This window comes from Podarcis gaigeae, assembly GCF_964106915.1.
Source record: "Podarcis gaigeae genome assembly, chromosome: 13".
NCBI lineage: Eukaryota > Metazoa > Chordata > Lepidosauria > Squamata > Lacertidae > Podarcis > Podarcis gaigeae.
In genome coordinates, this window is record NC_139689.1 from 16,008,200 (window position 1) to 16,030,348 (window position 22,149).

At 49.2% G+C, this 22,149-nt stretch overlaps 1 protein-coding gene across 3 annotated transcripts in view; it reads left to right on the forward strand.

The window, feature by feature from the left end:
• FBXL19 (F-box and leucine rich repeat protein 19) overlaps window positions 1-22,149 on the forward strand; it is a 33,816-nt gene that overhangs the window by 1,444 nt on the left and 10,223 nt on the right. Inside the window, exons 2-9 of one of the 3 annotated variants that reach the window (XM_083707377.1) lie at window positions 194-244; window positions 6,637-6,841; window positions 9,144-9,287; window positions 9,417-9,503; window positions 12,123-12,338; window positions 13,575-13,607; window positions 14,553-14,693; window positions 17,476-18,200. In XM_083707377.1, coding sequence (XP_083563503.1) covers window positions 6,668-6,841; window positions 9,144-9,287; window positions 9,417-9,503; window positions 12,123-12,338; window positions 13,575-13,607; window positions 14,553-14,693; window positions 17,476-18,200 — 1,520 coding nt within the window. In that variant the 5' untranslated portion in view covers window positions 194-244; window positions 6,637-6,667. Of the gene's footprint in view, window positions 1-193; window positions 245-1,114; window positions 1,496-6,636; window positions 6,842-9,143; window positions 9,288-9,416; window positions 9,504-12,122; window positions 12,339-13,574; window positions 13,608-14,552; window positions 14,694-17,475; window positions 18,201-22,149 lie in introns of those variants that run through there. The other 2 variants (XM_083707378.1, XM_083707379.1) reach the window with 2 other exon arrangements.

The following is a 22,149-nucleotide window of genomic DNA, read 5'->3' on the forward strand; positions in this document are numbered from 1 at the left end:
CTCCTTCGCTCCCCGCTCCCAAACCCTTCATGGATTTTAAAGGGGGGGGGTCTGCTCCCCATCTCCAATCTCCTCCCATCCTAAGGCACATTTGGCTGGTGCCTGTCTGTGATATGTGAGTGTTTGTGTAGATATGTGTGTGTGTGGTGTGTGTAGCGATTGTAAGACGTACAGCATCTTTTCTCTTTCGGAGGCTGCTGATGGATGAGGAAGAATCTTTGGTGCCTGGATGCGCTTCCCAAAGGTAAGTCCCTCCGCCGCCCCCCATCTCTCTTGGCTTTGCGAAAGAATGCTTTTCAAGGAATAGAGACCCTTGTCCCTTTTTTCCAGAAGCCAACACTTTCTCCCTCCCCCCTCCCCATTCAAAATTTATTCGCTCTCCCTCTCCGACCTCCAACGTGATGCTTTTGAGGAGGACCCTCAGTCGCTTTGCAAAATAACCCCTTTCCCCCCAAATTAGCTGTATATGCAGGGCAGGTCGTGTGAACGCACACAGCATGTGAAAACATCACAACAACTCATATGCAGGGAAGGAGGATTGGGGAGGGGGGAGTGCTGTTAAGCTACCAGGCGGGTTGCATGAATGTATCTGTTGGAGGTGGGATCTGGAGCTTCTAAGCCTCCCCCCCCCGCCCCCCCTCAAATGCAAGGTACACTATTGTGCTTTCCTCAGTTTCCCCATTCCTTTCGGGATCTCCTTTGTTGTTTTTGTTTTCTTGGGCATTCTCCCTCTTTCCCACCCTTACGTGCTGTCACCTTGGGCTGGATTGTTTTGAGTGGGGGCGGGGGGCGTCGCTATTTATTTATTTATTTATTTTGTACCCAAAAGGAAAGCAGGCGTGCGAGCGAGCGAGCGGATACTGGGGTGCATCTCTTTTTTTGGCCGGCTTGCTTTTTTTTTTAACTGGGAAGAGGGGGTCCTCTCCTGGGTGGGCAGCAGCATCTGACGGGCACCAGGGGGAAGCGGAGGAGAGGAGCGGAGTGGCTCCGGGGCGCGCGCGCATGTCCTGCGCCTGTGTGTGTGGATGTGTGTGCGCGGGGGCAAGCGTGGAACCAAAGTTTCTCCTCTCCGATTTCCAGGGGAAGGAATTGCCGGCCGTAAAGCGCTCCTGCCTCCCTCTCTCTCTCTCTGTGTTTCTCATGTTTTAAGCCCTGGGGGAGGGAGGGGAGGGGAAGGGAAGCGGAGGAGAGGAGGGGATGGGCCGTGTCTGCCGATTTCAGGGGGCCCTGGATCCGGGATGGCTCCGCTCTCCCGCCTCGAGGAGCTGCGGGATCCGGAGGGATCTGCCGGAGGAGGCTCGCCCCCGAGAGCTGCCTGGACTTAGAGGCTTTTAAAGGGGCGGCGAGAGCGGAGATGTGTCAAGCAGGTTGCAGATGGCGGAGAGGAGCCGAGGGGAGCCAGCAGCCGGCACCGTGCAGGGCCGGGCTGAGGTGTTCGGGATCCCTTGCCAGGACCGGGCCTGTCAGCTCTGAGGCCATGCTGGGGCGTGATGAGGTATCGCAGCCAAGTTCCCATAGACACCACGGCCCTCTCGACTGCCTGCCTGCCTGCCTCCCTCCCACCTGATCCCACATGCGAGGGGGCGGCTGGCGGGCGGGCGGCCTTAGGAGGTCGGGGGTGCTGCTTGTGGGATGTGTTTGGTGACCATTTGCAAGCGGGGGCACTGTGGTATGTGTGTGGGGGGGGGGAGAGAAGAGCGCAGCAAGATCAAGTGGCTTATTCAGGTTCACCGAGGCCTTCTGCCACCTAACCTGTTCCTCCCCCTTTACCAGCTCATCCCTAATAGCACCCCCTCCCTAATTTACAAAATATATATCTATCAAAAGATGAAGTGATGGTGTTTTGCAGCAAAGAACATCAAAAGGTTATGGACAGGCCCAGGTCTGTCCTTCCCCCTCCAGTTTGGGGAACTGAAGTGTTCTGCTGTCTATACCTAAGTTCATTGCAGGCAGAGGCCATTCAGTGTGGTGCCACCACTTTCTCTTCTCTAATTCCTCCTTGGATCTTTTGGTTTGATGCTTTAGGCCTTGCTCCCCAACTGGGACAGATCCTTTCTCTGAAATATGTGTTAACTCCCCTTGATTGTATTTGTCCCCTGTTTCCTTTGCTTTTCCCCGCCATGAGAATTTAGGGCAAAATTGGATGTTACTCGCAAAACAGCGCTTGCTCAGAAAACACCAGTTCTGCTTCTGCTTCCCTTCCCCCTCCTCTATGTAATGCCTGGAAGAACTTGCCTCCGCTCTAACAACTCAGTGGCTCTGTCACATCATTCACTGCCAATGGAGGGATGTGGTGACGTCATGGCGCAAGGGAAGTTCAACTGGACATCATGTAGAAAGAGCAGAGAAGTATATCTGAACCAGCTGTGGTTTTGTGATTTTTAAAACTTTTCTCAGAGGCCTTGGGATCTAAGTAGTGATGGTGGAGGAGACAATGGGGCCTCTGAGTTTGGTCCTTCAGTTGCAAGCACCTCAGGTCAAGGACCTGCTGTTTTTTTGGTTGCATTACTGTGCCATGTACCTGTTGATGGTGTTATATTAACAATTGTCATCTGCAACAGTTGCTAATGATGCAAATGTAGCCCTTTCCTTTTTGGCTTTCCCTTTCTGCTCCTGATATGAAATCTGTTCTCTGAGTTTCCAACCTCCTCTAGCCAACATCCTCCCCCTTTGCCTTCTTTCTCCTGTTCCATCTTTCCCTGCTTCAAGAAAGGCCCTGTGGAAATGGTTGCTCTTAAATTAAGCATGTAGTTTTATTTCAATGGGACTAATAATGTTTTGGGAAGTTCTACCCATAGAAAAGCTTTCTACAGCCTTGCTTTCATTTTCTGTTTATTACTGTGCGATTTCTCTCCTTCTCTGTATCCTAGCCCCAATAAAAACAAAACTTCCAATCCATATTGATAAGCAGCTCCTTGTACATTACAGTAGTTCTTCCCTTTGTTTTATAAAGGTAGAACTCAATTATCCTAAGCCCTTGTATCAATTCCACATCTGAGCCGCCAGCTTGGCAAGCAGGCCTCCAGACAGAACTGGGAAATTTCTTTTGAGATACCATGTTGCTTCCCAAGAATTTGACTTGTTCCCCTACCCGCAATCAGTGACCTGTTGGCGTTTCCTTCTTTTCTCTTTTTTTCTAAACCAGATACTGGCTTCTAGAAGCATGAAATATTTTTCATGCCCTGCCTGCAGTATTTCCTCGTGAAGGCTCACCTTTCAGGTTAGCGACATGAAACCTGCAAATGCCTCATTCTAAACCAGAGGTGGGCAACCTGTGGCCTTCCAGATGTTGTTGGATTCCAACTTGGCCAATGGCCAGGGATGATGGCAGTTGTAGTCCAGCAGCATCTGGAGGGCCACAGGTCCCCCTTCCTTGTTGTAAACTGCATTAAAGCAGTGCAACCTTGGCAGCCACATGTTAACAAGCAACACAGAGAATCGCTCTTTCTTTTTCTTTTTTTTAAAGGTGCTGCCCATAGCTAGGGTGCTTCTGCTGTGCTTCTCATTTGCTGATCTCCCTGTCTCTTTAGGAGGGGAAACTCACCTGTTTTCTTTCAGCCCTTTCTATAAAACAGTAGTTGGGGGAGAACCTGCATCCCAGCACCATGGGCGCCTGTAATTAAAGCAGCTATAAATCACAGTGTCTTTTTTGACTTTGGTGTAAGCAGGCAGAAGAGTGAGAGTAGTGAAGTCCATCCCTTGATTTAACCTAAAAGGTCCCCATTGAGCCACATTATTAGAATCTAGCTTCTTTTTACTCCGCTGCAGCTTTGTCATTAATATTGGGCTTGTAACCTGCACAGAGTTTTTGTGAGGTGGTTCAGTGTTGCTCTTATTTTAGAGAGAGACAGGCCCGTGGTTGAGCCGAAGTGATGCGTCAAAGGATATATGATGAATCTCTGACAGAGGTAGGATCTGAGTCCATCTTTCTTGCCATTGCAGTAGCTCGATCAGCAAGGCATTTCCTTGGATGCCCCTTACTCCTCTGCTGACAGAATAAACTAAGTAGATTTTATCAGCTGGGGACAACTACATTTTTTCAAGCATTTCAGAAGAGTTACCCTTTTTAAAAAACGCACCCTCCAACCGCTGTAAAAAAATAATTAATTGGGCGCTTTTCTTTCAATAACAAAAAGAAACCCACTGCAAAGGTTCTTAGATTTGTTCTTCTTTAATGGCTATTGCTGTATAATTGCATCCAGAGCCATGCATATTCTTCTGTGATTGTATTGGGCATGTGCAAAAGTTGATGTTTAGACAGTGCAGTCAGCATCAGGACCGCGTTTCTAGGTTTGAAAGGTTGCGGCTCAGTGGGGATGAGGGAGCTGTGCTGAATTTTCAGTGATGGGGTGGAGGGGTAGAGAGAGAATCTTAGGGAAATATTTGCTGCCTGTCATGAGCATAAACAGAAGAAATCATGTGGAGAGGGGGGAACTGCTCAACTTTGCGTCATTTACTCTGTTGTCATGCACTTCAGTTTTTATTGGGGATGAAAATGGAAACTTTGGTGCTGGACCTTTTTGTTTTGGAGCACAAATATGCTCAAGGTTGCTTCTTGCAATTTTTGCCCTCCCTGCTGAATATTTTCCCCTTCCAAACATTGTTGTGGGTTTCTGATATTTTGACTCCCAACCCATTTTTGTGTGATAACTGTTACAGGGGAGGGAAGTTTGTCTGCCTTGAGAACTCTCCGGAGGCTGAGGCAAACCAGAAGACTCTCTGTTGGATGGGGACCTCTTTTATCACTTAAATTTACTGCCCATATATCCTGCCTTTCTCCCATGATGGACCTTAAGACAGCTTATAAAAAGGTGTTGCTGCACAGCCTGCTTGGCGTTAGCAAGGTTGCTGCTTCATGTACCTGAAGATCATGTCTTGGAATAAGTAACCCAGGGAAGGAAATAAATAAACTAGAGCCCTAGCTTTCTTTCTGTATTTATTCATATAGATCAGGGTGCAAACAGACAGAAACAGCAGACTTCTCCCATAGCACCAGCTGCTTTTGAATGAAAGATAAAGAGGATTCAAAAGTGGCTCTTCTGTGGGATTGGGAGCTTTGTCCAGAAATGCAGGTGTCCCAAAGCCCTTTTAAGCACGTAGAATTATTTGTGTGAAAAGGATCGGGCTTGTTGGCTTTGTTTGTTTTTGGATCCGAGTTGTAGTTTTGCAACTATCAATATTGGGTTTTATTAAGCTTGGTCAGGATGGTAGAAGATTTAAGACTTTTCAAATGCTGGGAAGCAGAGGTTCTAAAATCGTCAATGAGTTTATTTTCTCTTTTTAAAACTTCTGTTTCTGAACTTTGCCGTGCAGTTATATTCAGCAAAGGCTGATTTGCTCTGCCTTTTTGGTGCTGATATTGTAATCTTGCTTGGTTCCTTACTCTGCTGTGCGATGTTTCTGAGAGAGCTGTAGGGTGTTGTGTCTGTGTGTATGTGCAGTTTGTTCAACAGCAGAGCATTTTTAAAAACTTAGTTTTTGTGGCAGTTGGGGCCTGCAGACACATATACCTTTCCCTCCCTGCTCCAGTAAAGTGGTTTGCTCCTAAGGGGTGTGAAGTGTTCCCCCCCTTCCAGTTCTGTTTCGGACAAAATCTAAAGCCATGGCCATATACACAGGCTTCCTGTTTATAATAAGAAGCATGTCAAGAGCTCTCTGTCGCGTGTCCGGACCGTTTCCCTGATCTTGGAGAAGAATGAAAATCCTGTGTGTGTGTGTGTGTGTGTGTGTGTGTCACGTGCATGCGCACACACACACACACACACACAAACAGAGCGATAGCAAGGAACGGGCTGCTGTAGGTGAAGTTGAGCAATGCAGTCTGTGGCAAAACGAGAGCTGCAAAATGAGTCTCTTGATTCCTTGCACCAAAGAACCAGGCCTGACTGGAAAGTTCTGCAAGATGTCCGGGTTTGTTGCGTGACCTGTCCTAGCCTAGACGGCGATGGGATGCACTGCTTTGTGGTTCCAGCCTCTGTGGGGCACTAAGGTTCTTCACAGGCTCAGAGTTGTGGGCCCACTGCAGACCCCAAGTTCCCTGAATCTGCCAAACTGCAGGTGCATATTGACGCTGGACCCCTTGTCCCTTCACCCTTCCCAAAACTGGGAGTGGCAGCAAGGCATCCTGGTGTAGTGGGTTGCCCCAATTTCACTTTGAATGGGTGCAATATTTCTTGACCTGAACTGTTCATTCCATGACACCTTGATGATGGGGACGTCTGCTCTCTGCATCTGCCCTGTTGCGCAGGGCTGATCAGCTGTGTCTGCACCCTCCTTTTCATCTGAGCCACATCTTTGCTTGGCCCTTACATGACATCAGATGTAGGGCAGGTGGCCTTGGTGCGTCCATCATGACCTTGCAGGCCGCATTGGAAATCTTGGCAGTCTTAGCCAGGCCTGTGAGCAAAGGGTTTCCACCGCTCCAGTTTCTTCTTCCAGCGCATTGCCTATTTAACAGTTTCCTCCCCTTGACGATTATTCCAGGATCTCGGTTCACTTGTTTTTGCGTTTCGGTTTGCCTCTCTCCTCTTCATCTTGGCGGCTGCCACTTTCCTTGCCCCCCTGCCTGCCCGCCTTGGAAAGCGGTGGCTCGCTCATCGGTTGCGCGCCTCTCTCTCTCTCTCTCTCTCCTTGCAGCCCAGAGAGTAGCTGAAGCGGGACGTAGCCAATGTCGTCCAGCAAAGGGGCGGGGGCTGGAGCTCGCCGGCGGCGGACGCGGTGCCGGAAGTGCAAAGCTTGCCTGCGGTCGGAGTGTGGGGAGTGCCACTTCTGCAAGGACATGAAGAAGTTTGGGGGGCCTGGGCGCATGAAGCAGTCCTGCCTCCAGCGGCAGTGCACGGCGGTGAGTGGGGAAGCGGCAGGGAGGGTGGTTTGCAGGGTGGGTTTCTGTCCAGGGTTTGGGGTTGCTGGTCCCCTGACTCCAGCGCGGCAAATAGAGGGGCAGGTTGGCACAGATTGGTAAGGGAGGCGTAAAAAAAACCCCCATTGATTTTATTAAAGTTTTCACGGAAAAACTAATAAGCCCAACGGCAAAGTGGTAAGGCACTGGATATCCAATAGGGGCATTCAAAGTATGTGTCACTAATTGCTCCAAAATGAACTAGACTGCCATGCAGTATGAGAGTCCAGAGACACCTCTGTTAGCTTATAGGAGAGGACACTAAACTTCAGTAAAGGTATCCTTTTAGATCAGTGATGGCCAAACTTGGCCCTCCAGCTGTTTTGGGACTACAACTCCCATCATGCCTAGCTAACAGGACCAGTGGTCAGGGATGATGGGAATTGTAGTCCCAAAAACACCTGGAGGGCCAAGTTTGGCCATCACTGCTCTTAGATGATTCCTCAACAACATCTCTTTTGTTGTGTCAATTTCTCTAAAAGAGCCAAAGACCATACCTTTCATTGCAAACCACCAACGTGGAATATGAACTGTGTTTCCAATTATGTCCGTTTTCTAACTTGCCTGCCCATGAAAGAAACATGACAAGTGATTTCTGGGTTAATTGCTTGAGATGTGCTGTGATTTTAAATTAGCAAAGAAAATTTGAACGTGATTTTAAATGCGGCATAAGTTTCTGGTCCTTAGGATTGTGAAGGTAAATGCCGTCAAGCCTGCATTGAGGGAGTCTTCATAAACTCTCATGCGTTCCTGGTTCTCTCAAGGGTTGAGGCAGGTCATTAAAAATGCCAGCCGCATCTCTTTTCAAAGTCCTCATTCTTGCCGCATGTTCCTGTCTCTTCTGGCTTTGCGTGTGACTCTCAGATATGTCAGATGTGTAGAAAAAAAGTGTGGGGTACAGTTCTAACCGGGGTTTAATAATTCAGGATGCAGGTGGGGGGCTTGGCATGGAGGAATTCTCCATGTTTACAAATATATCTGCATCTGTGCAAGACCACACTGCTCCCTACATATAGAAAGCTAGTATGTTAGGAAGGGAGACTTTTGAAAAGTGAAAGTGTCCTGCTTGACATGCTGGCTTAATTACTTTCTACATGCAGGATTATTATTATTATTTCTACATGAGAGGGCTTTCACATATTCAGTTTGCCTCACGTGCTCTCTGATGTGTCAGCACTGTCCCTCGAGCTATTTTACTGCATGTTGGAACCAGCTGAGCGTTGCATGTAAAACCAGATCACATCATGTGAGCGAGTGAGGAACTTTGCAGAGGAGCTCTCTGCATCTAAACAGCTGCCATGTCAGGCAGAAGAGCTGCAGGTTCTTCTTGCAAGCCGGCTTTTGCTTGCAGGGATGGAATATGTTTGTTTGTATATGTGAGCATTCGAAGATGCCTCCGTCTCCCAGTCCTGGAATTGTGCAGCCCGGGAACTGAGTTTATCGCATGATTTGGGTTCCTTTTCTTGTTTCACATGTTTTGGATCTGCTTTCTATCGGCTGCAGGAGACTTGTTTGATTCGAAGCAAAAGTAATCTTTGATCTGTTTAGATGCTGCAAGCCGCAGTTATTCTAGGAGCCTCATATCCGATCATTTCTCCCCAGTCTCATAGAAGGTCCCATAGCAATTGCTGAGTCCTATTGTTTCCCTGAAATATCTGTAGAGTGGCTTGTCTTGTCTTTCAAAGTGTTATGTCAGTGATTGCCCCCTTATGAAAGCTCAGGAACCGAGCGCTCTGTGTATGTGTGTGGGGGGTGTGTTCCTTGTGAAAGAATTACAGAATCATAGAATTGTCGAGTTGGAAGGGACTACGAGGGAGCCTTCGAGGCAAAGCAACAGCCTTTTACCCAACGTGGGGCTTGAATCTGCAACCCTGAGATTAAGAGCCTCATGCTCTATGAACTGAGCTACCCCAGTTCGCATAGAACGCGTTTTAACCAATACTTCTGATGCAAAGTTTAGAACCGGGCATTGCATTCAGTGGCGAAAAAATGCAGTGCGTTCCCACGAGCAATGGCGCAATGGATGGGGAAATTGCCGAAGATAAGCTTCTTCAGGGATCTCAGTTAGCTGCACAGGAGAGCCGTTGCACGCATCTAATGTACTGTCGATTCGTTGACTTTTCCCGCAGTTCCTCATTGTAACCTGTTTCTGCGGGGTGGGAAGGAGCCTCACACGAGTGAACCCCCATCCCTGCCCCCGACCCTCCACCCCTGCCCCTCACTTCCCACCCCTCTCTCGTTGCAGCCAGTTCTACCTCACACGGCCGTGTGCCTGGTGTGTGGGGAGGCCGGGAAAGAGGACACAGTGGAGGGCGAAGAGGAGAAGTTCAACCTGTCGCTCATGGAGTGCACCATTTGCAACGAGATTGTGCATCCGGGCTGCTTGAAGGTGAGGGAGTGAGTGAACGAGAGAGAGAAAGAAAGAGAGAGAGAGAGAAACTGGCCCTTGCAAACAACAACAACAACAACCCCACTCTTTGGGCCTAACAGATGCTGTCACCCCTTTTCTCTTTTGCAGATGGGGAAAGCCGAAGGGGTCATCAACAACGAGATTCCAAACTGTTGGGAATGCCCCAAGTGCAAGAAAGAAGGCAAATCGATGAAAGTACGTCGATGGGTCTGCTGGGCAGTGCGGTGGGGGCGACGGAAGACCTTTGCATGGCCAGCCCAGTGTGGGCTGGGGGGCCATCCGTGCCCTGCCAGGCCAGTCTTGCTTTGGGAGGCTCTGTGTGTATGTGCTGGGGAGGGTGGGCGTAATGGAGCCAGGTTTGGGTGTGCATCCTTTCACTTTGATTTTGCCCTTTGGGCTCCTTGCCCTAATTAGCTGCTTCAACATCCAGGTTAGGCTCCCAGCTTCTGTGCTTTTCCCTGGCCCCCTCCCAGCCAGCACTGGGGGGGAGTGATGGATGGTTGTGGGCTCTGGACGCAGGGAATACGCAGCCTGAAATTCCGCACGCCCATTCCTCGGCTAATCCGCTTCTGCTCAGTATTTCCTGTTGTCATGTGGAAATAAACTCTCCTCGAGGCCTCCTGGCCCACCATCCTCGAAAGAGAGCGGAGCTGCTTGTTGCCTTGGTAGTCATGCTTCCAGACCTCATGAGGCAAAGCGGGTGCTGAACCACTGGGCCCTCAGATTTCTCCCCAGTGAATTGTCACCTGTTTGCAACCGGATCTCTCCTCCCCAACCAGGGTCTTCTGTATCTAGATATGTATTTATAAAATGGCATTCTCCCAAAATGGGGTCCTAACAGCTTGTCTGAAGCTTAAAGTGGAGAGATCCACTCAGATCTCCTGAGGAGGAAGTTACGTACAGCAAAGGCCGTGTCCCATTTCGGAGCAAGTTTTATTTTTTCAGCTTCCAAATTCCAAAAGCGCTAAAAAGTTGCAACATGACTTCAAAATTCAAAAGTTGTTCTGGTTTAATTATTGTATTTACTCAAATGTAATGGGTCAAATTACAAATTACATCTTGAAAAATAGGGTGTGCATTAGATTTGATGGCGCATTTACACTCACCAGCAAATACTTTTTTGGCTCCAAGGTTTTGAAAATTGAGGTGCGCATTAGATTTAATGGCACGTTAGATTTGCGTAAATATGGCAATATTTATTTTACTTACCAAGCAAAACTAAATTGTGTGTAAAATACATAGAAATCATATACTGTAAATGTATTATATATTAATGTTTTATATATTAGTATTGTATATCAATACTATTATTATTATTTATTTTTGTTTTTATTTAGCATTAGCTGACATGTTCAGAAGATAAAATTGAAATTATTTGATTCTCGGAAAGCAACTTATATGCTTCTTCACCAAACATAGACTCGCCAAGCTAAATGTTATCCAGTCACAAAATTAAATAGCAGATTTGAATTCCTCACGCTCAGAAATGTATTAAGACCCCTCACTGAAGAAATCTGCAAAAGTTAAGTTTTCTCCCCTAAATTGAGACTCCCCTGCGTGCCCCAGCCAACTCTGTACCTCCACGAGGCAAAAGAATGTTTGGCTGACGTTTTGCTAATGATAAATATAAAAGGGCACATTTCCCATTTTGGAAACTGCCCATGAGGAGCAACATTTTGAAAAGGCTGTCATGCTTTTAGGGGAGAATCTGTGTGTGACAGTGGTGATGTCTCCCCTGCCTGCCTTCCACCAGTTCTTTTCTCAGCACAAAAAAGATTATAAGAAATCAGGGTGGATTTGATTTAAATCACGATTTAAATCATTAGTCAGTAAGACTTGATTTAAATCATTTTCTTACAGAAAGACTCATTCTTGCTGGTATAATCTTAATATTTACAACCAGATGCAGGTTTCATTTTTGGAATAATAAATTTTCAGAGTACATTTTACAGTTATATAAAAAATTACTGATTTGGTTATAGTATTAGAAACACTTATACAGATAATTGTGAAATTATTTTGAGGTTTAATAAGTTAACTGTTTATATTTGGACAATGTTTTCTGCTGTACTTTATTGGAAGGAAAAAACAATCATTTTCTTAATAATAATTTAAACAATTTATTTAACTAAAGCAATAACATTATAGCATATGTATACATGTTTGTTAACTGATGCAACTAAAATTTTTTTAAAAAAACTTAGACCGAGTTTTAGCACACACGAAAAACTTAAAACAAATGACTATAATGTAATTTAAATATAAAACTACCTTTAGAAAGATTTTTCCTCCAAAAGCATTTTATTTTTAAAATCCGATTTAAATTTTAAAAAATCTGATTTTTAAAAAACTTTTAAATAAAAAAATCATTGATTTTTATCCACCCTGCAAGAAATGCAAGAACCTTATTCCTTCCGCCTTCCTTTTTTATCCTCCTTTGGAGTCCCTGAGCAAAACCAGTGTCTGGCTCTTTGTCTGCCATCTGGAAAACATGTTTACGTTCGTCCACGCTCAAGGACAACTTGCCGTGTTTAAAATAAAACTCCCCACGTGTGTTGAGCCATCTGCAAGGGGCCGCATCCTGCTGCTGTCTGGTCTGTGCCCAGTGCAGGTGATCCCTGTCCTGCTGCTCTTGAGAGTCCTCTCGCTTTTGCCGAAGCCCATCCCACCGTCCCCCTGTTCTCTTCGGGTAGCAGGAAGCGGCTGGCAGGCTGCTTGCCCTCCTCCTTCCCCTTCCCTTGCTCCATCTTGCACGCAGGTGAATTGTGCTGCCCGCTAACTGCCCCTGCCCCCCTCCCCTCCTTGCGCCCGCAGGACTCGGGCGACGGCACGGGGAAGCGGCGTTCCGACAACGGCGAGGACGGCGTCCGGTGGAAGCTGACGGACGAGCCTGCTCAGAACAAGAAGAAGTTGGCGCCGGCGCCGCCTTTGCCCCCGCCACCCACGGAGGAAAGCCCGGTTCAGGCCGGGACCCACAAGCGGAAGAAGGAGAAGGAGCTGCCACCCCCAGACACAGGGCCCAAGAAAAAGGTCAGAGGCTGCCGCTCTGTCTGGTGGATGTTGCGTGCCTGGCCAGGGACCCAGGGTCCTCTCCTGGGGTCTCCAGTGTGGTTCTGGGCACCACAGCATCACCTGAGACCCTTCTTCAGTGCCAGCCAATCCCCTCTATCTTCCTGCCCCCTTTTCTTTTTACAATGCCTTTCAGGATCTCCCCCCCCCCCTTTTGGTGGGGGATGGTTTGATTTCAAATCAAGGTGATTTAAATTGGCAAGGTGTCAAAGGGTGATTTAAATCATGGAGCCGGTTCCTCAGATTTCCAAATGTGTCTCTGAGCCCACTAAACATGGAGGACCCCTGGCCTCCTAGGATCACCCCGCTAGAAGACTCCAGCTGGATCATACCAATGGTCCATTTTGGCCAAGCATCCCATTTCCTCGCAGTGGCAGAAAGCTGCTTCCAGGAAGGCCGTGAGCAATGTGCAAAGGCAAAACGCCCTTTTCCCGTTTTGTCTCAGAGCAGCTGAGATTCTGTGCCATACTGCCTCCGAGCGGGGAGGTTCTTTCTGACACCCCTTCTTTCTTTTGACCCAATGGGGTGGGGGCCAGAGGAGGGACAAACGGCTGTTCCTAGTGATCTGAACTGATGGCTTGCAGAGGCTTTTTGAAATTAGGCCTGAGATTGCTTAACATGAGGTTGAGCTCTGTTATTCCTTCCTTATGAGAGTGAGATCCAGGAGCTCCAGTTCCCTTCTGGCACATCGGAGCAGGAATGGAGCATGTGTTTCAGCTCCAGAGCCAGATCAAGAACTGGCCTGCCCTCAGCACCCTGCTTGGGGCAGGTATATGGGGCTGCCCACCTATCAGTCACTGGGCATCGGGTGGCAGCTTCTCAGACCCAATGATTGGTGCTGACAGTCGGCCCTGCTTTGTCCATTTGCAAGTGTGGTTTACATTGGACCCCGCAAATGGGCATTTTTACTCCTCCTTCCTGAGTTGTTGATCAGGCTTATGGTTTTGGTCTTCTGCGCTGACCACACTAAGAGGGATGGGCAGAGGGGAGAGCCAACTGCTTCCTCCAGAACATCCCATCGCACCTTTTTTCTTTGTTTCTTTACACCCAGTAACTTGCTGCACCTGATGGGACAGCCTCCCAGCTTGCCCTCATTCCCAAAGGCTTTCCTTTGCCCTCAAAATCCTTATTGGATTGGATTCTGAATTAGAGACACTGCAGCCCAGAATTCCAACAGTCTTCTCTTCTCTCTTGCAGTTAAAAGGCACGCGGGAAAAGCATTTGAAGAAGGTGAGTGCTTGTGAGTTTTCTCGCCCAGCTTGATTTTATGGAGCAAGGCCAGGATAAGATAACAGGGGGATAGCAGGGGGAACCAGGACACGGAGGCTGTGCGGAGAGAAGTGGAAAGGGAGTGACCTGCTTACCAGCATGTGAGTGCACCTTGTATTTCTCTAGCACATTTGAGCAAGACGTGCGCCTGTTCTGTCCACCAACATAGCTCTTGCACAACATCAGGTCGCAGAACCTCCATTCCATCCTCCTCCGTACAGTATCAACCCAGGAAGCTGCCTCATGCCAACTCAGACCATTGGCCTGCCTAGTTCAGTCTTAATCTGCACTAACTGGCAGCGGTGCTTTCTAGGATTCGAGGCAGGGAGTCTCTCCCAGTCTTACTAGGAGAAGTTGGGACTTTCTGCATGCTAAGCAGATGTCTGACTGCTCAGCTTTAGCTCATCCGCTACCTGGTCTCAAAAACACCCCCAAGCGAAGAAGAGTCCACCCCCCACCTCCTGGGGCAGTTGTCTTTCTGCTGTCAAATAGCTTGTGCTGTTGAGGAAGTTTCTCCTAACATTTAGCTACAATCAGCTGCCCTGACGTTTCCTTCTCCGTCCTCTAGAGTGGCAGAGGCCGAGCCTGCTGCATTTTGACTGGGCAGAATGCCGAGCCATCTCCCAGGCCCTGATCCTGTTCATATAAACCCAGGGGGCTGCTGTTGTCAGATTCCAAATGGAGGTTCACACAATTCAGTGCACGTTTTTCTCAAGTCACTTGCATGTCCTAAGACGCATCTCTCTCTCTCTCTCTCTCTCTCTCTCTCTCTCTCTCTCTCTCTCCCTCTCCCTCTCCCTCTCCCTCTCCCTCTCCCTCTCCCTCTCCCTCTCCCTCTCCCTCCCCCTCCCCCTCCCCCTCTCCCTCTCCCTCTCCCTCTCCTCTGCCTGCACCTTTCCTTTCCAGGCCACTGAGCAGCAGCCCGATGGGAACAAGTTGCAATCCATGCAGACCTGGAGCCGCATGGGCAGTGGGGACTTTGAGGTGAAGGGCACCATCTCCCACCCCTCCATCCACTTGAATCAGATCACCGCCAGCGACTTAGAGGTGAGAGGTGGGGTTTAGCTGGGGCATCTGTGTGTGGCTGGCAGCCTTCACGTAGGAAGAGCCTTGCCCAATCAGACGTAGGGGAGGCCTTTTGGGAGGCCCGAAAAACATGGATGTGAAGACAGTGGGTTTCTGCAATGCCTGGTACCGAGAGAGGCATCTGGCAGAAGCAGTTTCATATGGTGAAAGGAGAAGAACAAGTCCTTGGTTCTGGCTGAGGCAGTAGATAGGAGGTAGCTGGGCAGCAGCAGCCTTCTCCTGTTTCAAGGCTGAATTTTATTTGTTTATTCTATCCCACCTTTTCCCATGGAAACAGACGGCAGCAATACGTGGCTCGTCTCCATTTTTGATCCCCGCAGCAGCTCTTTGACGTAGATTAGGCTGAGAGACGACACCATTCCCAAGGTCATCCAGTGAGCTTCAGGGCTGAGCAGAGACCCTTTTCTCTTTTTTTTCATACAAAATACGTTCTCACTGAGCTACAGTCCCGCAAAGAAAAAAAAAATCTGCCTTCAGGAAAAGTGGGCTGGGGTTCTCTGCTAAGCACATTCTCATTTTATTCATTGCCTTCATTGGTCTCTCATCCAGGCACTGGCCAGAGCAGGACATGCTGAGCTTCCCAGGTGACTTCATGCTGTAGTCTGATGCTGTCACTAAGTGGCCACTCCACCCCCCCCCCCAAATTCTTGCCGGTCCAGCTGGCTTCATGGGCTCCCCAAGTGGGGCATCCTTTTCATGTGCGTTGACAGCAATCCCACAGACTGCTGCAACGGCTGCCAACTTGGGAGGCTTTAAAAGGGGTTTAGTGGAATGGGTGGAGGATAAGGCTCCGGAATCAGAGGCAGTACTCCTTTGAATACCAGTCGCTGGGGATCAGGAATGAGAGAGTTGCCCTGCTCAGAGAGTCATTTGGTTGGCCAATGTGAGAACAGAACACTGTGGTGTGATTGATCTGATCCAGAAGGACTGCACTCGTGTTCCCTTTGGCCACTAGGTGGGGCTGCAATCACATGACAGGGAATATTATCCCACCTGACCATTTGGGGAGGGGGGTATCCTGCGAACGGACAGCTCCCCAAGCTGACACCGGCACCCTCCTAGCAGGATGTCAAATACGCACAAGCGAAGGGCACTGAGATACAGCTGCGAATACAGGCATTTTCAATTTTCACAAACACAACCTGGTTTCTTGATCCTTTACAACTATTTGATTTATAGTCTGTCCATCTCAAAGCCACAAGGCAGGTAACGTCATATTGAAAACACTAAAATGCTCCTTTAAAAAATTACTGACCCTTAACGTCTCTGGCTATTGGTTTTTCCAAACTTGCCCGCTTTGTCCAGAAGACCTGGGCTTTGGTGAGTCTCCAGGCAACTTTGTTGATTAAAAAACAACAACCACGTTTCTGTCTTGTCTTCCAACAACAACGTTCGCCAAAGTGCCCTGCAAGCAACTGTTTGAAACAGTTTCGTTACAGAAACATTCCAAAGCAGGGCATGGCGGAAAAGCAGCGTCCAGTCAAAAACTGCTAAATGCTTGGTCAGAGATGCTGCTATGGCAGCAAAGTAGATTCTTTGCCCATCCCCATGGTTAGATTTGCGGAGAAAGTGGTATCAGCCTCCTGTCTGAAGGGGGGAGCAGCTGGACCTGGAGTTTTCTCTAGAGACCTTAACTAATCACTCACCTTTGTGGGTGCATTCCCCATCATCTAATCTGGACGTTGCGAAAGCAGCCGGATGACATAGAGGCCAGACCTAAAGGGCTTGCTCTCCGTTGATCTTGGGAGGTGGTTGGGGAGATGGTGGAATGCTTTATTCAATCCACTTGCATCCCGCCTTGTCTTCTGTTGTGGAATTCCAAGCAGACTGTATGTGGGAGCCCTGAGCCCAGGCTGTGTCTCTTGAGTGTTGAGAGTTGCATTTCATATATATCTAGGGTAGCAGGATGCTGGGATCTTCCCTCCTGGCAAGAATCTCTTGTTTTGAAATGAATATGTCAACCCTACCATTGGTAAGCGGCAGGTCTGGACTGACCGTAAAGCAAAATAAGCACATGCTTAGGACATTAAGGGAAGGGGGGGGCACCACAGAAATTTTCCATTGCTGGATTTATCATGGGCCAGCAACTTCACTTTTCAGTTCACAAATACCGAGACAAAATCTATCTACATTAATTCAGCTGTAAGATAGTAATTAAATTGTGTGTTTCATGGAATAAAGTGGAAGTGTACAAAAAAATTAGACATTTTCCATCTTACTGTATGTTTTATTTAATTTCAAATAATAACAATTTATTACACGGTTTCTATTTTGAATTAGATATATGTGGGGGTACCAAAATCTTTTAAAGTGCTTAGCTTTAGGGCCTCTAAAGGTCTTAATCCAGTCCTGGTAAATACCCTCTGGAAGGGAGATCCTCGAATCGTAGAACTGGAAGGGACCACGAGGGTCATTTAGTCCAATCCCCTGCAGTGTAGGAATCTTTTGCCCAGCATGGGACTTGAACCCCTAATCCTGAGGTTAAGAGTCTCATACCAGCTGAGCTACCCCAGCTTCTTTTTCAAGACAACATGTGATGAAAAGGTCCAGGCAGGGTGGGATCGTGGTGCCCTCCAGAGAGTGGATTCCCAAAACACATCCACCCCTAGCCAGCATTACCAATGGTCAGGGATGATGGGAGTTGTAGTCCTGCAAACAGGGAGGTCATCCGGATGAAAGGCAAACCAAGCTAGCAACCCAGGGCACGAACTCTCTTGACTGCCGGTTTTTCCTTTCCCGCCAGAAGCCGAAGGGTCCTCCGGGCCCCCTGGAGCCCTCCACGCAATCGGACAAGTCCCACCAGCGGGAAAAGTTGGAGCGCTTCAAGCAGATGTGCCAGATGTTGGAGCGGGTGAAGAACAGCAGCAGCTCGAGCTCCAGTTCGGACTCTGACTCCGACACGGACTCTCGGGGCTCGGACGGCTCCAGCGGGGGGGTGTCGAGCCGAGCCGCCTCCCCAGCCACCCGCTCCCAGCGCCTGGCCGCCCTGGGCTTCAGCGCCAGCGAGGACGACGAGGAAGAGGACGAGGAGGAAGAGGAGGAGGCGGCGGAGGGCGGGCGGCGCAACGGCAGCTCAGAGACGGCGCGCAACGGCAAGCAGCCGAAAGCTCGGGGGAACTCTCAGGAGAAAGAGAACAATCACCGCCCGACCAGCCGGGGCAGCGAGCGGGCCAAGCAGCAGGCGGGCGGGCGCAAGGCGGGCCGGCCCGCCGGGCAGACGGGCCTGCGCATGGTGGCGCGGACTCAGTTCCTCAACTGGCCCCTGGTGCCCTCGCCGCCCAAGCCTCTGCTGCAGCTGGAGCGGCACGTGGTGCGTCCGCCGCCCGACAGCCCCGAGCCCGACTCCCTACCCTTGGACAGCGGATCCGACCATATCATGCAGCGGGACGTTTGGTTGGCCGTCTTCCAATACCTCAGCTATCGGGAGCTGTGCGTCTGCATGAGGGTGTGCCGGACGTGGAGCCGTTGGTGAGTGCCGGGGTGGCCGGGGGCTTGCCCGGAGGAGCAGCACAGGGAGCGCCAGAGAGGTCCTGGGAGTGGGGTGGGGGAACAGGTTTTAGGTTGCACTTATACAGCTGTTTCCTGCTGCGTTCCCTGAACCGCCTGGAGCCATATTGTTTGACAGACCCAGGATGGGTCTATTCAGCAGGTGCGTAACCTGCGAATGGAGGTGACAGGGAGACAGGAGTGCAAATGCCACAAGCGCTGATGGTGACACCGACGATCTCAGGATGGGGACTAGGTAAAAGGTAAAGGTAAAGGTACCCCTGCCCGTACGGGCCAGTCTTGACAGACTTTGGGGTTGTGCGCCCATCTCACTTAAGAGGCCAGGGGCCAGCGCTGTCCGGAGACACTTCCGGGTCATGTGGCCAGCGTGACATCGCTGCTCTGGCGAGCCAGAGCCGCACATGGAAACGCCGTTTACCTTCCCGCTGGTAAGCGGTCCCTATTTATCTACTTGCACCCGGAGGTGCTTTCGAACTGCTAGGTTGGCAGGCGCTGGGACCGAGCAGCGGGAGCGCACCCCGCCGCAGGGATTCGAACCGCCGACCTTTCGATCGGCAAGTCCTAGCCGCTGAGGCTTTAACCCACAGCGCCACCTGCGTCCCATGGGGACTAGAGCTGGGCGATAATCTGGTTTTCAACATCGTGTTGTATCACCAGCGAAACGTCACAATATGCTGATATCTCACGATGTCTGAAATAAGGATGTAGAGGTATTGGCTGACTTCACGGTTTTTCCTGCATTGTGATTTTTGCCGGCGCCTGCTCTTGTGATTCTTGTGAGTTGAGCCAGCAGAGATAACGGGGTGCAGAAATCGAGAGACTCATTGGCTGGCTTCACGGTTTCCACCTGCACTGTGTTTTTTTTGCATAGCACACATACATGCATAACATGCTTTGTGATATATTGCCAGTTCAAAAGTTATGAAATGGATATCACGATACGGACTTCAAAACCGGTTTTGGGTGATGTATCGATATATCGCCCAGCCCTAATGGGGACTGCTGTGTCTGGAGGGAAGACTGGTCTGCGTCAGGGGGCCTTGTAATGTTCTGATGGAGTTTCTCTGCCTGAGCTCATGCGTGGGATTTCTCTTGGCGAGAGCTGCCCATGCCAGGAATGGGGGGCTTATTTCTCCTTGCACTGAGCTGTGCATGGCACGGGAATGAACCAAGGGGGGCTCTCAGAGCCACTATATTGGAGATGTCCCTTTCTTGAAATTCTGGACAGCTGCTGCCAGTCAGTGTTGCCAGCACTGAGCTAGATACGCACAGTAGTCCCAGGTTCCCAGGTACAGAGGCCAGCCTCTTGACATGTGTGCTTCTTGTTTCCTGGGTTACGCTCCCTGTTTCTCTTTATTTGCTCAGTATCCTAAGAAGCTCTAATATCCAAGGAGCTCAGGGTGGCTGGTATCATTTATCTTCCTCCCTCTACTGTCACCCTCACGAGAGCGATCGGGCCAAGGTCAGTTAGGATCTCACTGCTGGGAAGTCCTCTCCCCCTAGATAGGCAGAGCGTCCTTGCTGGACATGCTTTGTAAAAGCAAGGCAAGCAGCAAAAGATGACTTGATCTTTGGAAGTTTCAACTGTGGGAAGGAAGAGGCCAAGGTCAACGAGGCAGAAATCAGAACAAACACAGTGATACGCACTTGAGGTTTCTCTGTACATGATAATGAAGGCTTCGGGGGTTTAAGAAACTGCCTTATCTTTCTGCTTTCAAGCCCTCTTCATCTTCAAGGCTTCTATGCATATCTATGTCAACCATCTTATTATTATTATTATCATCCATTTTTGGCAAAGCAAGTAGTAAGAAACAGGAGTCAGGGGTGGGGAAGGCAGAACAGTCTTGCACAGGAGGGGTTCAAAACTCTAATCACCAAGGACAGTTGCCACGTTCCTCCCTGTGCTTGCCATCTTAGCCTGCTTTGGTGTCATTTGCCAGCAGCGGCTTGCCATGTGGATTGGTGGCAGGGAGGTGTTTTCTTCATGCCATTACAGAAAATTCCTGTCTTGCAGGTCGTCCTGCTGTGCGCAGGCAAATGGAGCGGCTCCTTCTACGTGGCAGACCTCTTCTGTCTGAACATGGGGTCTTTAGCTATGTAGCTGTCAGAACCTAAAAGTGGGCTTTAAAACCATCAAAACACTTCCTTTTTTTAAAAAGCAACAACTTCCACCTTGCTAGTTTCACTTTCTGATGGGCAGGAAACATCTGCCCATGCCCAGCCCATGTGAAATGTATCAGGGCTATGGAAATAGAGGAAAAGGGGTGGGAGCATTCATTTGTATATTCATTGCCTTAGCGCAGAATGTGATGCTCCCTTTTGACTTCTCAAGAGTCGTGTTGGCATAACTTAGGGTTGCAGCTTGTCCTTGGCATGCAGAGGGTCCAGTGTTGAACTCTCAGCATCTCTAGTTAAAAGGATCTCTAGCAACCAGGTTTGGGAATCATGCCTTTTGGAGACTTCGGGTTTAAGACAGAAAGAAAGAAATATTAGCAAAGATATCCAAAGATTTCAGACCTCAGAGGGGATGTTTGTATTGGGGATGTCCAGCTCTCCTTCTGGAAAGCTAGCCTGCCATTTCTGATGGTTCTCATTGAGGAGCCCCATCTCTCCCAGCAATTTCTGGGTCAAGCTGCAACATTTGATCATTTCAGGGTCGATTGATTACAGACCAATAAAGGCACTTCTATTTAACTGAGCAACACAGAATTTTTTAAAAGTTTTTTCTTAATGCAGTTATGAAAGCAACAAGTGGCAGATGCAATATTCATTCTCACTCTAGGCAGGAGTGGGAAGGTTGTTTTTGCACAGTGTTTGTTGTGAGGGATGTGTTCACCATCAAAGACCAATGGAAGGATGCCTTTCCCCCTCCAGAACTGCCCCCCCTTCTCGTTGTTGCATGCAGATGTAGACAGTTGACTTGATATGACTGGTCAGTTAAAAACTCATTGGATTGACTTCTGAGACACAGTTTGGAAGCAAATGAATGAAAGCTTTAGCTCAGGAATGAAGACCCTGTGACCTTCCACATGCCTTGTGAATGAGCCCCCCCCCCTTAATAGCCTGCAGTGGGTTTTTACTAGCCAGCTAAGAGGCTGGTCTCCTGTGTTTCCATGCTGGAATTCCCCTTTCTTCACAGCCAATGCACAAAGGCAGGATAATAGCCTTAAATCACCCTCTACCAAACAGGTTGGCAGAGCTGAGAGAGAGGCTTCTCTTCCTTTGCACAGGACAGAAACCCAAACGTCCTTGGGAAGGAAGGGAAAGATTTGCCCCTCCACCTCCACCAGCCCACTGAATTTTTGGTTGCCTGTTGCTACTAGCCAAGTTAGCATCAGTGTTTGTCTGAATGTCAGTTTGCTGGGAATCCCAATCGGGAAGAGTTGCTGTGGCGCTCGGGTCCTGCCTGCCACTTTCCTGTAGGCACCTGGTTGGCCGCTGTGAGAGCAGAGTGCTGGACTTGGGCCTGATGCAGCAGGACTCCTCCTACATTAAGTACAATCCTGGATGCGGGTGGCTCTGTGGTCTAAACCACTAAGCCTCTTGGGGTTGCCGATCGGAAGGTCGGCGGTTTAAATCCCTGTGATGGAGTGAGCTCCCATTGCTCTGTCCCAGCTTCTGGCAACCTAGCATTTCGAAAGCATGCCAGTGCAAGTAGATAAATAGGTACCATTGCGGCGGGTAGTTAAACGGTGTTTCCGTGTGCTCTGGTTTCCGTCATGGTGTTCCGTTGTGTCAGAAGCAGTTTAGTCATGCTGGCCACAGCACCCGGAAAGCTGTCTGCGGACAAACACTGGCTCTCTTGGCCTGAAAGCGAGATGAGCGCCGCAACCCCATAGTCACCTTTGACTGGTCTTAACCGTCCAGGGGTCCTTTACCTTTTATATATATATAATCCTGGATGAACCCG